Source organism: Alexandromys fortis, unplaced genomic scaffold (assembly GCF_014885135.2).
Source record: "Alexandromys fortis isolate MF-2015 unplaced genomic scaffold, M_Fortis_MF-2015_v1.1 scaffold_55, whole genome shotgun sequence".
In the NCBI taxonomy this organism is placed as follows: Eukaryota; Metazoa; Chordata; class Mammalia; order Rodentia; family Cricetidae; genus Alexandromys; species Alexandromys fortis.
This window is the reverse complement of record NW_026067936.1, coordinates 8,719,959-8,737,952: the sequence shown is the minus strand read 5'-3', so window position 1 is coordinate 8,737,952 and position 17,994 is coordinate 8,719,959. Positions and strand designations below refer to the sequence as shown.

General features: G+C 41.5%; 2 protein-coding genes across 6 annotated transcripts in view; one reads left to right on the top strand and one right to left on the bottom strand.

Moving 5' to 3' along the window:
• Positions 1-17,653, bottom strand: part of Gtf2e2 (general transcription factor IIE subunit 2) — a 42,849-nt gene extending 25,196 nt beyond the window's left edge. For 3 of the 5 annotated variants that reach the window (XR_007592617.1, XR_007592618.1, XM_050146844.1), the window contains exons 1-2: positions 17,420-17,553; positions 12,306-12,475 (exon numbers count right to left, since the gene is read on the bottom strand). Coding sequence is in view for 3 of the 5 variants with exons in the window: in XM_050146844.1 (XP_050002801.1) it covers positions 12,306-12,471 (166 nt within the window). In the remaining 2 variants the exon portion in view is untranslated. The other 2 variants (XM_050146845.1, XM_050146846.1) reach the window with 2 other exon arrangements.
• On the top strand, positions 5,417-5,796 carry Smim18 (small integral membrane protein 18). The gene has a single exon (XM_050146847.1). It carries the CDS (start codon positions 5,509-5,511, stop codon positions 5,794-5,796), a length of 288 nt encoding a protein of 95 aa, XP_050002804.1. The 5' UTR covers positions 5,417-5,508.
• Positions 17,654-17,994: the final 341 nt, after the last annotated feature.

Here is a 17,994-nt window from a genome sequence, read left to right as displayed (position 1 = left end):
AAGTGCTGGGATTAAAAGTGTGCACCACCATGCCCAGCTCTCCCTCTTTTAAAAGCTACTCCTTGAGCTGGAAATATGGCTCAGAGGATAAGAGCATTGGCTGTTCTTCCAAAGGACCTGAGTTCAATTCCCAGCATCCACATGGCAGCTCACAACTATCTGTAACTCCAAATCTAGAGGATTGTACCTCGCAGTCAAAACACCAGTACGCTAAAAAAAATTTTTTAATTTTTAAAAATTAAAAAAGGATCACTCCTTGAATTAAAAATAAATCTTGATTCTGCTTTGATTAGGCCAAACTCCTACCACCATAACTAAAATAACAATGAACAGACAGTTGCACTAGACCCAACTAAAACATAAAAGTTGTATCTTAAATTTTAGAAAAAAAGCCTGCCCACCTAAACTCTACTATAACTTAAAGAACTAAAACATTATTTCTGTTCCCTCAAGATTTCTCCCAAATATAAGCACTATGCGTCCATAATCCCAGAAGTCAAGACTTGAGAATATACTGAAAAAATATGTTAATTTTAAACTTATTTATGAGATTTTACATACATTTCCTGTTAACATTTCACCAACATGCTTAACCTGGGCTGCATTTCCTAGGTAACTGCCTCTGGAGACCATATTCTTGCTCTGGCACTGAACTACTAACAGAGGGATGTGAAATTTTATAGAAAAAAAAAAACCCAATCTGTTTCTGTGAAAAAAATCAGCATAAAGACAAAAGAAATTTTAAAAAGGAGGTGGCAGCTGATACCCCAGACAGCTCTATCCAGTTTATGAATGACCTGTTCCTCGGGGTGGCAGGTCTTTATGCAAATGAGCACGGAGGAAACTGTCAGCTGCTTTACGCGTCCAACCAATAGAAGCACAGCTCCATCTTGGCTGTGCACTAGACTGCATTACAAACAGACGATACCATCGCTTCCACAGCATCCTTCCAGACAAGAGGTAGGCTTATTTGATCCTTTTTATTCAGTAGTCCATATCCTTATGAAGCAGCAGGAAAATATTTTACCATGAAAATAAACAGAAAGCATTATGCCTTCAGAAAATGTAAAAGCAATGTATTAACCCATTATTTGGTAGGATTTTATCATGAAAATGACGGCTGCCCTATGCTATTTGATAAGCATCCTTACCATCTGTATCTTAATGGAAAATTCATTACATTTTCTACTAATCTCATTTATCCAGACCTTAAGTAAGACAAAAGCATTTGATGTTAACCTGGGCCTTTGCTAATTTTATTTTCTAAAAGCAAATTCATTTCAGAAGTCCGGTCTGTCTTAACAAAGGATGTTTCTCAAAAGAAAAAAATATTGAATAATAGCAAATCTTCGGCTAAAGCTTTCTGATTATATGTACAAATTATATCAGCTGGTAAAAAGCAGTTATAAAAAAGCATATATTTTAACAAATGAGAAGATAATTCTGATTTTTTATATTTGACTTTGAGTACTAATGCAGAGAATGCCAAGAAAAAACCAGTTATAATTTTTATATAAAAACACTTTAACATGTATCATTATGTGTTGTATTATGCTATAAGCATAGAATAATATACTATGTATATACTATAAATTATAGAACATCAGATTTCCAACATCTTAATTAAAATATTTCCCTACAGTAAAATCTATCCTATCATAATACAAACCATGTTATAACACAAAAATCTTTTAAATATCCTTTCATTATAAGCCACACAAAAACTTTAAATTATTCTTAAGCTGGTATTGAGATACATACAAATTCAATCTTTTTGTTAAACTATATCTTAAAATTAAATGTGTCCTAAGACGAGCTGGTTAAGGAAGAACAGTAATTTTAGGCAGTAAAATTATTCTCCTGGCTCAGAGTAATCGACCAAATTTCTGTAAATAATATCTGAAGATGAAAACCTTTAGTAGATGCTAGCTCTCCATGATACACTGTACTCAACACCTAAATATCCAACTTTCACCTTTTTACCTTGTAAGTATATTTACTACTAAGGCTTAGTTTTTTTCTTCTGCTTTTCATAATTTCTATTCCTTTGTTTCTTCATCAGCATTCAGGTTACACAAACAGTGTCTCTGGAAAAACTCAAAAGGCTGCTGTAACAAGACACTAGATCTCAGGTTCAGCACAGCAGGGTTAATTACCTAGAAGCCTTTCTTGCTTACTATACAAAAGATGAGAGCCAAATAATATAAAAACAACGACAAATAACTGTTAACTTACACCCTAAAATTTCAAATTGTTTTAACAGTCATAGCAGCCTACGTCTTTGTAGAGTAGATCTATAATTAGCGTAAGTGGAGGTCTATTACTGTTCACCAAACCATCCCTCAAGTGCACCCTACCTCAGAGCCTCAGAGCACGAATCAATGAGCTGCTCTCCAGCTAACAGCTGTTATGATCAACAGATCTATTTCACAGTGATGTACTTAAGGGAACCAGAGAACAGAATTCAGTTTACAAGTTTTTACCATAAATAGAGCTAAATCATAATTTCTAATCTGGTGATCCAGGGTCCCCAAACCACAAGACTATCCCCATAAATACGCCACTGGGACCTTCTGTAAAAAGCAAATAGGGAAAGGGAACATAGCAAAAACATAAAAATAAAACCTACCTAAAAACTGTGATTAAGGTTTCCCGTTCCTGTAATAAAATTATAAAGGGAAGATCTACCAAGTACAAAACTCTCATACTGTTTCTATTTTTAATCATTTTCTGTTTTCTAACATGTTTACAGCATTTCCTTGATACAAATTTAATTTTAATTGGGAAAATTTCATCTAGAATAGGAAATCTTGATGGTGTACTTTTTTGGGGTGCTTAATTACACCAAATCCACTACCAATAAATTTAGTCAATGAAATTGGACAAACAAAAATTACTAGAGCTCTTCTATACTCGGAAAGAATACACATCAAACTGAAGGTGGGAAGTGATGTCTATCACACAGGTTTACTTGTTCCAGACATGTATAGAAGCTAACTAAAGCATGAATGTTTTGACTTCAGTTTTATCACTGTCGAAAGTGGCAAAAATGTCGTAACATACAACATAAGCCTGGAACATACTATCTTAGTCTCTGCTCTGTTGCTGGGGAGAGACCATTTCATGGCAACTCTGGTGCACTGGAGCAGGAGCTGAGCGCTACATCCTGATCCTGGGCCTCCCATGGGTTTTTGAAACTCCCAGGGACACATTTCCTCAAATAAGGCCATACCTCCTAAACTTTTCAAATAGTGCCACTCCCTAGGGACTGAACATTCAAATATAGGAGCCTATGCGGGCCATTCTTACTCAAACCACCACTCATAGATACTCCTTTCTAAACTGCTTAGACACATGCCTTTGGTAAACACTGCTATCCCATGGTCACTGCAGGCACACTCACTCTATCAATTCTCACAAGTAAGTAAGGTACACTGCCAGGGTGAGGTATAGAGCAGTGGCAGAGGGCTCGCTCTCCTGGCACAAACAACTCCTCCGGTTTTAGTTTCCTCAAGTCTGGGTCTTCTTTCCATCACTATTACCTCTGCTCTTCAAAAAGAATCTGAAGTCTGGTGGTGGTGGTGCATACCTTTAATTCCAACATTGCTGAGTTACACAGAGAAACCTTGTCTCAAAAAACCAAGAATGTGAAAACTAATTCATGTTAACATAAAAGCAACATGTTTACCAAGTCCTCACACTGAAACCAGAGAAAATGCTCCTTTGTCCAGGTAAATATTTTAATTTGAACATGATTTCAAATTGCATTTTGTTCAAAAGACAACCTAAGTAAAATTTAAGCATCTGGCTCGATAAGTTTCTAAGTAATGGTAGGGATGAAAAAGGAATTGGCTTTGTAGTTCACTGATCCTAAATTTTCTACCTCCTACCTCAGCCCCATGAATGCTGGGATCCCAGGCATCTCCTTGCATAAATATTCACATTAAACTAGTGTCATAAATCTTCAAGATGCAGCAAAAGATGAGTATTTTAAAGTTACATGGGAGCATGCTCATACTTCATGCGCTTTTATTAAAGGAGACGGGGCAAAAGAACCTAGCTATGACACATATATCCCACAGCTACCCACACCCCTAAACTTTGTCTCTAACCACATTTCCGAGTACTTGTACATTTGTGTTCACGGTGTTTAGACTAAGAATCATCGACAACACGAAAGATGGATCAGTCTATCAGGGCAGCCACATCACAGCATAAAAGGTATCACTTAACACCGGCAATGGTACCATAGAGTACAAGGCATTTCCATAAGAATGCACTCTGCAGGGTGTGCAACAGATCCATGGAGTGACTTCCAGACCAGCCAAGACTACAGAGCCAGACCCTATCTCAAAAAAGAAAAGAAAAATTACAATATTTCTATACTAACAAATTTCTAATCCTCACATTCTCATATAAGGTATAACAAGTATTAGGTCAACAGAATTACAAAAATACTAAAATTAGCAAGGATAGTAGTGCGCTTTATTATAGTCCCAGCTCTAAGGAGGCAAAGAAATCATACAAGAACCAATCTCAGCTACATACCAAATTTAAGACCACCATGAACTATAAAAGTTTAAAAACAAAACAAAAACAAAAATAGGGGTCAAGGAAGGAGCCCAGCAGCATAAAAACAAATTTAAATCACTAGCTTACTTGAAGAAATTAATTCACACTTCTTAGAGTTAAATTTATCTGCTTTTTAAAAACTGATTCCATTTTCATGGGTGCACTTCACAAGCCATGGAGGTCCAGTTCTATTCCACGCAGCTCCTGGAGATCACATCAGGTCACTGGACTTACGCAGCAAGCATCTTCACCTCCTCAGCCATCCCGCCAGCACTAAATGTATCCCCTTTAAACATTACTATCCATGGGCCACTTATCTTACTTGAAGAAATTAACTATGTATAGACTATTATATACAGAACTAATTAACATTAGTAATAACCAACAGTAACATCACCTCACAGGCTACTTAAGTCTAAAACTTTATTTTATCCTCATACTGAAAACTGTCAGTATGGGCTTTTCTTTTTGTTATTTTGTATTCAGCTACAATTTCTAGATTCAGACCGAAGTTGACAGAGTGACAATAGGAAACACCCTAAACCAAAAGGCAAGAAGCACCTGAAGGGTAATGACAAGCCTTCCCACAGGTACTTGCTCACTGACCACTGTTTCAGTCAAGCTCCAAGCTGGCAGTTGCTCACCCTTCATCAGCAATGAATTCCATATGTAAATTTTCTCTGTGTGTGTGTTAAGTATTATCTAATAAGAGAAATACACAAAAACTAGGGTATAATTTACTAGTTAGCATAAACACAAAAAAAATTAACCATAATTCAGTCATTAATTTTGTTAGATCATACCTAAAGTCCAAGTTACTATAAAGTTACTAAGGAACTTTAGTGTTGAGATCTGAGCGCACAAATCTGTATTTGGCTCTCTAATTCACTTTCTCCCTTTGGCAGACTCCAAACACCCATAAAGGAGGCCTCAAGGATGGCTTCTAGCCACTGGAATGAGACCACCACCTCCGTTTATCAGTACCTCGGCTTTCAAGTCCAAACCATCTACCCTTTCCATGACAACTGGAACACTGCCTGCTTTGTCATCCTGCTCGTGTTCATCTTTACTGTGGTGTCCTTAGCTGTGCTGGCTTTCCTCTACGAAGCCCTCGACTGCTGCTGCTGCGCCAAGAACAAAACCGTGAAGGACTTGAAGAGCGAGCCGAACCCTCTCAGGAGTATGATGAACAACATCAGAAAACGTGACAGTGAGGTGGTCTAGCCCTTCTCAGAGGAGGAACAAAAGCTTTAAAAACAGCCTTCTGCCTCGTCTGAGGAAAATGAAAATTTCCTGAAGCCAATCGTTTCAACAAAATTGTTTCTGACTTTGAATGTCCACAAGATTTCTAGTAGAAAACAAGTGAAGTGTGCACTTCTGTGTGTGTGTCCTTCATTAAATACACAGTTCATAACAGGAACTTACCAGTCTACTTAATACAGCATCTCGAAACTAGATGAACTATTCCCAGCATGCACTACTGGGAACACTGTGCAGCAGTGTTCCCATTTCCAGGCAAACTAAAAACTAAGAGCTAACTGCTAAAATAAGTAACTTGTGCCTAGTCACACAGGTTTAAAAAAGTGCTTCAGTAGCAAAATCCTACTTAAAATGTGCCTCTAAGTCAAGAGTAAAACATTCCTGGGTCAGCAACGGTGGTAGATGCCTTTAATCCCAACATTTGGGAAGCAGAGGCAGGCGGATCTGAGTTCAAGGACAGCCTGGTACACAGTGAGTTCTGGTACAGCCTAAGCTGTTGCACCGAGAAACCCTTTCTGGGGTGGGGGTGGGGAGGACATTTCCACTCCAGAGCCCCTTTGTTATGGCAGGAGAAAGGGATGAGAGAGTCTTGATACGCAGTCCACCCTGCCTTAGTCTTCAAAATGATGGGATCACAGGCACAGAGCCCCTACTTTTTAGAAATCTAGTACTTTTTTTTTTTTTTTTTTTGGTTTTTCGAGACAGGCTTTCTCTGTGGCTTTGGAGCCTGTCCTGGAACTAGCTCTGTAGACCAGGCTGGTCTCGAACTCACAGAGATCCGCCTGCCTCTGCCTCCCAAGTGCTAGAAATCTAGTACTTTAAAACTGACTAAGGACATATATTTACTTATTTACTTTTGGGTTTTTTTTTTGAGTTAGGGTTTCTCTATGTACACCAGGCTGTCCTCAACCTCAGATCCACCTGCTTCTACTTCCTGAGTGCTGGGATTAAAGAGGTGCACCGCCACCCAGCTGATTATTTTTACTTCTGCTATTCAAGCTATCAAGACCTAAACATACTCAATGCAGAAAAGTGCAAAGAAAGGTGAAAAGCTTTTGTTAGGGCTGACAGAGTAATGATGTATACTGGGGATTTGAGGTTTTTTTATTTTGTTCATTTTGAAATGCAGCCCAAGCTGACCTACATTCCCTCGAATACTGGGATTCAGGTTTACACTACCCACCAAGCCCCACCCTGCTCTAATGATAGTATTAGAGACACTCAACACCTACAGAACTGAGGCAGTGTGGGGTAAAGCGCTAGCCATAAGACAATGAATTCGGGTCCTCTGAACCCACAGAAAGCCGGCAGCTCAAGGCTGCACTGCAGCACTCGTATAGCAAAGACAGGACGCCCTCCTGAAGCTCACGGGCTGGCTAGCTGGGCTACAGACACCGTTTCTAGAAGAAAGGCAATGAAAGACACCTGCAGTTGACTTCTGGCCTCTACACACATTCCATGGCACAAGTGTGCACACACTCTTAAAAAAAATGTGATAGTTTTATGCCAGGTGTGGTGCACACGCCTGTAATCCCAGCAGACGCAGAGACTGCCACAAGACCAAGGCCAGCAGGACCTGGCTTAGGAAAGGAAAGGAAAGAGGAAAGAGGAAAGGCAAAGGACGAAAGGAAGGAAAGAAGTTTCCTTTTATGTTCGTTTTTTATTTTATGCGTATGGATGTTCGGCCTGTGTTTATGCGCACTACCTATGTGCCTGCTGCCCATACAGGCCAGAAGAGGGCATAAGATGCTGTGGAACTAGAGTTAACTAAACTGCCATATGCGTCCAGAGAATTAAGCCTGGCTCCTCTCTGCAAGAACAGCAAGTGCTCTTAACAGATGATACATCTCTCCAGACCATTTTATTTCTTGATATACCTGTGATATGCTGTGGAACTAGAGTTAACTAAACTGCCATATGCATCCAGAGAATTAAGCAAGTGCTCTCAACAGATGATACATCTCTCCAGACCATTTTATTTCTTGATATACCAATGGCTATGTAGATAATATATTTTACAAATTTAATACTGCTTTGCTATTACATATGAGGAAATCTTAAAAAAATCATTAAACTACCTTTAGGCTATAAACAGCAGCTACAAATTTACTTCAGGTAATTATCTCAGAATAAATCATCCTTATCTGTGCATAAAAATGTAATAATGAAATCCATTATTCTAATGGACTAAATTAAAAATATAAGCTATTTTTAAAAACTACATTAGGGGCTGGAAAGATAGCTTAGTAGTTAAGAACATTTGTTGCTCCTCTAGAGGATCTAGGTTCAATTCCTAACACCCAAAGGGAAGCTCACATCTGTGACTACAGCTCAATCAAATGGCCTTTTCCAATCTCCCCAGGCACCAGCCACGAATGTGGTGCATGGACATACATGAAGGCAGAACACCTATACACAAAAATAATCATTAAAAAGAGATTTAAGTAGATCTTAAAAAGCAAATGAAAAGGAGCTAGAGAGATGGCTAGGTCAAGAGCACTTGCTGCTCTCTGAGGATCTGCATTTAGTTCCCAGCATCTCCGCGGTAACTCACAACCATGTAACACTAGCTCCAGGAGATCCATTACCCTTCTCTGTTCTCTGCAGACACTGCATGCATCTGATACACATACATACATACAGGCAAGACACTCATACATGGAAAAATGTTTAAAAAAAATGTAAAAAAACAGACTCACTCTGAAAAAGCAAACAAGCAAGCAGCTGGGGCTGAGAACCCTGCATACCCTGGGTTCAAACCCTATACTGCAATAAGGTAAAAATAAAAAAGAAGCTCAGTGGACAGAGATTATTTCCAATATTAACAAAAAATGAAAATACCTTTTACTAAATATACCAAGTCATTTTACTGGATTACAAGGCCACTTAATACTATTACAAAACAAAATAGTGTTTTATATTTGAAGTGAAAAAAAAAATCAATTCTGAACTTTAACATTTTATTTTGTGCATATGTGTTGGTAGAAGTGTGCATGTGCGGTGCAGAGGCCACAGGAGGACAGCAGATGTCGTCCTCCACCGCTCTCCACCTTTTTTTTTTTTTTTAAATGGTCTCACTGAACCTGGAGCTTGCTGATTGGCAAGAGTGGCTGGCCAGCAATCCCTAGGGATCATACTGTCTGTCTCCGCAGCACTGGCTGCACCCCACTTTATATATGGGTGCTGGGAATCCAATCTCGGGTCTTCCTGACTACACAGAAAGCACTTTACCAACTGAGCCACCCCAGTTCTAATTAGTTAACATAACAGATGCTATTTTAAGTTTATACACACAAAGACTGAAGACAAATGCAGAATAACTGGCATGTTTAGAGGATCGTGGCTGAGCAGCAGTTTCCTGGAAGTTAAACATTACATCCTGCAGGGAAGCTCAAGATAGGAAGCAAACAAGTCAACACAGCCTCACTAGTCCCTGAAACTAGGCCTCTCCCTTCCCAAGAATATACAAACACACGTGTAGGCAAAACACTCATACACATAAAAATAAGTGTTAAAACGTAAAATCTCAGATTCACTACGCCTCTACCTCTCCAAGAATATATAAACACACCAATATATACAGGCTGCTAAGTCACACTCAGACAAACCTCTGGGAACAGAGACCAGCTGAGCCATCTGGAAAGGACAATCCTCAGCCAGTGGAGGTGCCTACTAGGTGTCCAGCTTTGGTGATGCAGCTGAGTCCTTTCTGCTCTTGTAAATAACCCTAATAAAACTCCTTAGTAGTATACATTCTTTGTTCTGACAATCAGTTCCTTATTTAAGTAAGGAGAGTGGGGGTGGGGGTGTCCTCCCTAGGAAGTCTTTACACAATCGTGGAGAGTGCTAGGGTTTGCAGGGGCTGTTTCTTCTTCTTTTTATTTCATCTCCACTATTGATGGGACGACTTTTTGTACATAACTATGTAAAGAAAAGGGAGCAGAAATCTATTAATTTCAAAGAACACTAATTTGCAGCACAAAATCACTTTTCCAGGAAGCATTACCTTTTTCACATTTTCCTAACTAACATAAATACAAAGCTGGACATGGTGGCTCACCTCTTCGCTCCCAGTCAGGAGACAGAGGCAGAAAGACTGTCATGTATCAAAACCAGCCTTGGCTACACAGTAAGTTCCAGGCCAGCCTTGTACTACAGTAACATCATTTCTCAAAATAATGATAATACTAATAATAACCTAAATATAAAAAATACTATGTAGCCAGGAACTGATGTGGGATTCCCCTCTGTATGCTGTGAATACCATTGGTTAATAAAGGACTGTCTTGGGCTAAGATTTAAGTTTTAAACTACTATTCTGAATAAGATGATGAATCTTTGTCTTGCTCTGTCCGTCCTGGGTCATGGGTATCCATTCTGTATATACTTTCCATGTAAGCTATCAAGTAACTGCCTAGGTTGTCAGATCCACTACCAAGATAATGCAGTTTTTGTATTCAAGTAACCCCTATATAGGGCCCAACACCACACAGGGGTTAAAGCATTCATCATAAGACTAAAATACTTTGACAGTTTCCTTAAAAGCTAAACATAAATTCACATTATCCAGAAACTCCATTCCTGAGTTCTGTATTCAGTAGAAATAAAAGCACTTAGGAGGCAGAGGCAGGAGAATTATTGCATGTGAGACTACCCCGACCCACCTAGTGAACTTCAAGCCAGACTGGGCTACATAGCAAAATCCTATCTCACACCCCCTCAACCATTAAATAAGCAAGTGGTGATACATCCATACAACAAAGAATACTCTTTGGCAATAAAGTACTGATTCACCCAATAAAATGGATAAACATAAAAAACATTAAAAGAAGCCACATATAAAAGATCACTGTCTATGTAAGTCTACATATAGCAATTGTCCAGAAAAGACAAATATGTAGACAGCAAGTATATTATTGGTTATCTGGGTCTGGGGTCAGAAGTCACTGCAAATGAGCACCTGCCAGTCCTTTGAGGGATGACGGAAATGGTCTAGAACAGGAGTGATAGTTGTTCCGTATTTACTAAAAATATTTACACTATATCACTACAATTGTGGGTTATATAAGGCAAACCTCAATAAAGTTTTTGTTCTGGTTTTGCTTTACCCCTTCTCCCTGTACATAACTGTATGCGTTCTTCCTCTTTAGTTTTATGTGCACGGATGTTTTGCCTGCATGTATCTGTGTACTACTTGCATGCAGTGCCCCCGGAGGCCAGAAAAGGCTGTTAGATCCCCTGGAACCAGAGTTATAGGCATTTGTGAGCTGCTATGTGGGTTCTGGGAATCAAACCCAGGTCCACCTGAAGAGCAGCCAGTACTCCTAACCAATGAGCCACCTCTCCAGCCCTGATACTTTTATTTTTAAAAAGTTAATATCCTAATTTTTAAAACATGAGACTACTATAAACATAGTAAGGACTTAAATTTCATCCTTTATATTTAATGATGAATCTAAAACTCATTAAGAATATTAAACTTACTAGGTTATGTAATAGCACAAGTCTTAAATCTCAGCACTCAGGAGGCAGAGGTAGGCATCTCTGTGGGATTATCTACATAGAAGTTCCAGAGCAGACACCCTGTCTCAAAAATAAACTGAACCTGAGCTCCACAGACACCCTGTCTCAAAAATAAACTGAACCTGAGAAATGCAAATCAAAACAACTCTGAGATTCCATCCTACACCTGTAAGAATAACCAAGATCAAAAACACTGATAACAATTTATACTGGAGAGGGTGTGGGATAAAGGGAACACTCCTGCATTGCTGGAGGAAGTGCAAATTGGTATAGCCCCTGTAGATATCAGTATGGCGACTTCTCAGGAAATTAGGAAACAGCCTTCCTCAAGACCCAGCAATACCACTTTTGGGTATATACCCAAAGGATGCTCAATCATACCACAAGAACATGTGCTCAATTATGTTCATAGCTGCTTTGTTTGTCATAGCCAGAATCTGGAAACAACCTAAATGCCCCCGACCGAAGAATAGATAAGGAAAATGTGGTACATTTACATAATGGAGTACGACACAGCAGAAAAAAAAACCCGACATCTTGAAATTTGCTGGCAAAATCTAGAAATCATATTGAGTGTGGTAACCCAGACCCAGAAAGACAAAAATATCATGTACTCACTCATAAGTGGCTTTCAGACATAAAATCAGCCTACAATTCACAATCCCAGAGAACTTAGACAACAACAAGGACCCTAAGAAAGATATACTGGATCTAATCTACATGGGAAGTAGAAAAAGACAAGATCTCCTGAGTAAATTGGGAGCATGGGGACCACGGGAAGAGGGTTTAAGGGAAGGGGAGGGGAGAAGAAGGGAGGGGAGCAGAGAAAAATGCATAGCTCAATAAAGTCAATTAAAAAAAGGATTAAAATAAACAGACAAATGAACTTAACTTGCTACTACTAGCTACCTGAAAAATGAAACCAACAATCCTAAGACAATTCTACTCACCTGCATTTTGTTTAGAGCCTGATGTCCCTCCATGTTCAACTTTTGCTTTCTTCTTCTTGGATGAGGCAGAGGGCAACTCAGAAGGCACAGAACGTTTTTCTACCACAGGGGTGGAAAGAGCTCTTTTTTTGAAGAGCTCTCGGTCTCTCAACAGGCTTGGATCCATAATGCTATAAAAACAAACACATCTTTAATATAAATTCCGAAGACTCAAACCTGCATGCCAAGTCTACAGACCTTGGCAAGTTAGTCCCTACAAAATGATCTTTTAATTTGCTAACATTTATATTTACTCACTTTTTTTTTAAAAAAATGATGCACTAGGCAGTAGTGAGGTCAGTAAAACATGACTATTCTCCAAAGCCCTGCAGTTATGCTGCCCAAGACAGCGATTAACTATGACCTACAGGTGACGTGTGCTAGTTAGACCTCACTTAAGTATATCAAGACTGCAGGGCTGGGGATGTAGCTGTTGGTTCAGTGCTAGCCTAGCACACACACAAGGTCCTGAGTTAAATCCTTTTTTTGTTGTTTGGTTTTTTTGTTTTTGTTTTTGATTTTCGAGACAGGGTTTCTCTGTAGTTTTGGAGCCTGTCCTGGAACTAGCTCTGTAGACCAGGCTGGTCTCGAACTCACAGAGATCCGCCTGCCTCTGCCTCCCAAGTACTGGAACTAAAGGCGTGCGACACCATCACCAGCTTTAACAATGGATGTAGTGATGCAGGTCAGTAACCCAACACTCTTGAGGTGGACAGGAAGTTCAAGGTCATTCTCAGCTGGATAGCCCAAGGCCAGCATGGGCTAACACAGGGCCTTGTCTCCAAAACAGGCTCACACGCACACAAACCTTATGACCTGACACCTAAAGAACCCTGTAAGTACAAAGGAGATGCCCTGTATTAATTGCATGTGTGAGTATTTTTAGATATTTTTAATAATATATTTCACTAATTATTTAAAAATGTATTGTTGTGTGTGCATGCCAGCTCATGTTCATAAATGTAAGAATGAGTACACAGCCTTCATTATGTGTGTGGAAGCTGAGGACAAGACAACTCTGAGGAATCTGCTCTTGCTTTCCACCTTCTTTCTTGTTCCTGCCACTCTGTATACTTCACAGCAACTGCCTGGGAGCTTCAGAGCAATCCTGTCTCCACCTCTTGTCTTGATGTTGGAGTAAATAGGATTATAGATGACAGCTACCCAGACACAACATCCAGCTCTTTGCAGGTTCTAGGGAGTAAACTTAAGCCCCGAGACTTGCACTGCACACATTTTTACCTGCTGAGCCATCCCCTCAGTCCAAATTTTACTTTTTAAAGCGATATAGCAGCTATACCTCAAGTGGTACTCAGTCCAATTTCACCAATTTTTACTTTTTAAAAATATACAGAGTGTCACTGGTCTGAAGAGCAGTGGCTGCACCTCGAGTGGCATGACCCCGGCTGGAGTAGAGGTGCACAAGTCCTTCCCGGACTATCTCATGAGTAAGCTGGCGGACCCAGCTGCCAACTGGGTCTCCCCATTCCGGCCATCAATGACATTTAGAAGTCTCCAGAGATTATCAGTGGGTGGATGACTTTCATCCTGTTGCTATACTTTGAGATTCATGAGATTTGCCTACAAGGTACAACCTGGAACCCGGCTTCTGATTTTGTCATGTAACAAATGAAGTTGAACAGTTTATCAACTAAAGAGGAACAGAGAGTCCCTCTCTAGCAAAGCAAGAGCCAGATCGGGAAGGGACTGTGTCCCAGCCACTTCTGCCAAGCCACAGATCAGCAGATAGTTTTGCTGAAAAACACAAAATGCTCTGTTTAATAACCTTGCCAACTCTGTAAAAAGCCAAGAAATCCCACACCAACTCTCGGCTGCCTTATCAGCACTAGCAGCTGTCTTTAGAGCAGTCCAAAATATGCGACTAATTTAATAATCTTAACTGATATTTTTATATGCAGTCATCTGTACAAATATGTATATTATCTATTGGAGCTTGTACAATAAAAATCAAAGGGAACAAAGTTTTGTAAATTAAGTACTAAACTTTCTTGACTTTTTCCTTAATGACTGCAGTATATCCCTCAGTTAGCCACACGCCCACACATGACCTCCAGTGATGAAAATTACCAGTGTTCGCCACAGTGCATAAACTCAGATTTGTAATTTAATGGCAATAAATAATTTGCACGCACATACAAACATATTTATATAAACACACCTCTGTGTCTTTGTCTCTGTTTCTCTGACTCCATCTCTCGGTGCATCTCTGTCACTGTCTCTGGCTGGGGATATAGTATAGTTGACAGAATCCCAGCACCACAAACACGCAAATTTTAATTACAAATATGGCTCACACTTGGAGCTCACATTATTATTTCTGCTATGGACCAGTGCTCTAGAAACAAAAATCTGGACAGAACTAGGAAGCAAATTTAGGGAGGGAGGGCAGGAGGGAATCAGAGCTGCTATAAATAAAATGTTGTAGCTTAGAAACCAGTGTACTCTTATTAACTAAGGAAGCTGGGTTAAAGTATTTAAAACATCTACAGCAGCTAGGCACAGTGGTGCATGCCTTTAATCTCAGCACTCTGGAGGCAGAAGCAGGCAGAGTTCTAGCTAGTCTACATAGAGAATTCTAGGAAACTAGGACCAAGTTAGACATTGGGGGGGGGGGTTGAGGGGCACACAGGGAATCCTTGGAAGAAATCTGGAAGAAAAATCCTGATTTGGAAGGACATAGACCTAAATGATCATTTTGTTTTCCTCCTTCCCAGTTATAAAATTCAGCAATTTTACGCAATCTCAACACAACCAGAAGAATCACCAAGGAACTTTTTTTTTGGGGGGGGGGGTTCGAGACAGGGTTTCTCTGTGGCTTTGGAGCCTGTCCCGAAACTACCTCTGTAGACCAGGCTGGCCTCAAACTCAAGAGATCCGCCTGCCTCTGCCTCCCAAGTGCTGGGATTAAAGGTGTGCACCACCAAGCCGCCTGGTTTAATCACCAAGAATCTTAGAAAAATTCTTTTCTCAGCTCTTCCTAGCACCCTGCAGAGGGTCTCAGAAAAGCTCATACCTGCCCCTATGACTGAATTTCACACTACTGTTCAGAAAGGAAGAGAAAGACAGCTATACAGAGGATCCCTGACTTTTCACTGGGGTTATACCGGATAAGACATTTTTTAAGTTGAGAATGCATTTAATACATCCTGAACATAAATGCCTAGCAACCCAGTACACAATGCAGTACCAATGGTGCCCTTGTGATGTCATTAGGGATTGGGAGCTAGGCATCATACAACATAGTGCTAAGCCTGGGAACACATCATAACCCCAAATTCAGTTTTTACTGAATAACTATTGCTTCCGCATCTTCAGGGAAGCTGAAGAATCCTAACTGGTTCCATATGCTGCACGGGGTACAAAACCAGGAAGATAAGATGTGCCACAGGCCTTTAATCGCAGCAAACTGAAGAGGCAGAGGCAGGTGACCTCTGAGTTTAGGGCAGCACCTAATCTACAGAGTCCCAGGACAACCAGAGCTACACACAGCAGAAGCCCCACTTCAAAATAAAAAAAAAAGAAAGAAAGAAAAAGAAAAGAAACAAACAGTAAGATGGAGACTGGAGAAACAGCTTAACAGTAAGTAGCTTGTGATGGGCATTCACGAAGCCTCAGATTTAATCTTGATGAGAGAAGGCAGAGAGAAGGGAGGGAGGGGAAAGAGAGAAGGGGAAATAAAGAAAGAAAAAAGGAAAAACATAAGAAACACATGAGTTGACGATTTCCTGGTCTAAGTAAAACAGCTGCTTCTCTCAGGTTCAATCCCGAAATCTGGGTAATAACAATCTACAGGCTAAACTCGGTTCCTTGGCGGGGAGGGAGGCTGTCAAATGTTGTACCTGTTGGGCTCAACTGCAAAAGTGAGAAAGTGTTAGGAAGTTTTTTTTCCCCCCCAAGAGTAATTGTTATTCTGGTTGTATTTGGTAAGAAATAACAACTATAAATATGCAAGTGAGGAAGGTAGGACTCTTGGGAGGAGGAAAAGTGTGAAAACAAGAATAAGAAAAACTTCCCAAGTGAGACGACAGGAAACAGGCAGATTGCAACTCCTAAAACAGGGCACATTTCTATTTTACTTAGTAAGGGCAGGTGATTTTAATAAAGACCTTAAGACAGCTCGAAGCTGTACAATTTACAAAAACTTAACAGTACACAAAGCCCACAGCTCTAAAGACTGGGCATTAGTGCTATCGCTATCCCTAACTTTAACAAATAAAACCTGAACTGGAAAAGCACAACTAAGATCACCGCTGGAAGAGATCAAGAGTTCGAAACCACCCGGAAAGGACTCTAAGACAAAAGCGACCTATGTGGTACCAACAAAGGCACCCAGAACGAGCAGCTAACTCTTTCGTGTTCCAGCTAACTTTCCCTCCTTTTGCAGCATCTGCGAGCTAACCCGTGTGGCAGAGAAATTAAATTTCACGTCCACTTTTCATTATTTTGGGCAATCAAAAGCACCAAACAGGATACCCAACTGAGAGTTGGGACGTTTCACAGGGCACAGATACTGAGAAGGTAAAACTGAACATCTTCAGGCTCCACTGCCCAGTTCTTTCCACCCCAGAACCTACCATCTTTCAGCCTATCTTTGCCTTCTCTGCTGGCCCGCGCCTCCCGGGTGTCCCTGGCACCAGCGCGCACCAAGAAACGGACCGAAGCGTCCGGATCTGGAAAATGCTTCCCGACTCCGCAGAAAACACCCAACTCAAGTTCAGAAGCATTAGAAAAGGCAGGGCAGACGCCAGTCGGGAGGGGACGCCGTGGTCCCCCCACTTCTACTCTACACACGCCGCGCTCGCCTGCTAACGTAAACTTAGGGGGTCCAGGGGCCGCACAACCCGTTCGCCCACCGGGAATCTTCCCGCTTTCCAACCCAAAAGTTTGCCTTCTGGACCTCCGGCCTAAAAGACAAAGCTGGCTGGAAGCGAGCCCCTTTCGGGGGTGTTCGGCTTGGCGAACCCGCTCGGCGGCGGTGTGGCGTCCACGCGCGTCCCTTCGGAAGCCGCGTCTCCCGGGGGACTCGCCGCTTCGCCCGCCACCGCGGCTCCTACCTCAGCGCCCGCAGCCCGCGCTGCCTCCCGGCCTCCGCCTCGGCCGCACGCACACCCGCCCGGCAGCCCGGCCGCCCACCGCGGCTCCGCTTCCCGCCCCTCGTCCGCGGCCCCCGCCGCCGCGCGCACGCCCAGCGCCGACCTACCGAGGGGCGTCCAGCCACTGGCCGCCGAGCCCGCTCCGCCCTCCACTTCCTGGTCGGGCGGCTGGACGCTCGCTCCCGGCAACCACCGCGTCGCCGCTCCGAAAACACCCGTGCGTCACTGCGTGCCCCGCCTTGTGGCCCGATGAAAGGCGGAGCCTGCTGTGGCATGCCGAGTCTCCATGACGACCGGAGGCCGCTTGGAGGCTGCTGGCAACTTCAAGATCCACAGCTCTCAGAGCGAGAAGACGCCTTTCTTGGCAGGAAGTCAGAGCTTAGGAACAAATCCTCCAACAGGCTCTGGAGTTTCATCCAACTGGGTACATTATCAACACTTTCTTTGTGATTTTTTTTTGGGGGGGGAGGGGGTTTTGGTTTTTTTGAGATAAGGACTTACTCTGTTGCCCTGGTTGGTCTGGAACTTGAGATATA

What these genes read in the sequence shown, in the direction of transcription:
- Smim18 (XM_050146847.1), top strand. Translation starts at nt 5,509, where the DNA reads ATGGCTTCTAGCCACTGGAATGAGACCACCACCTCCGTTTATCAGTAC.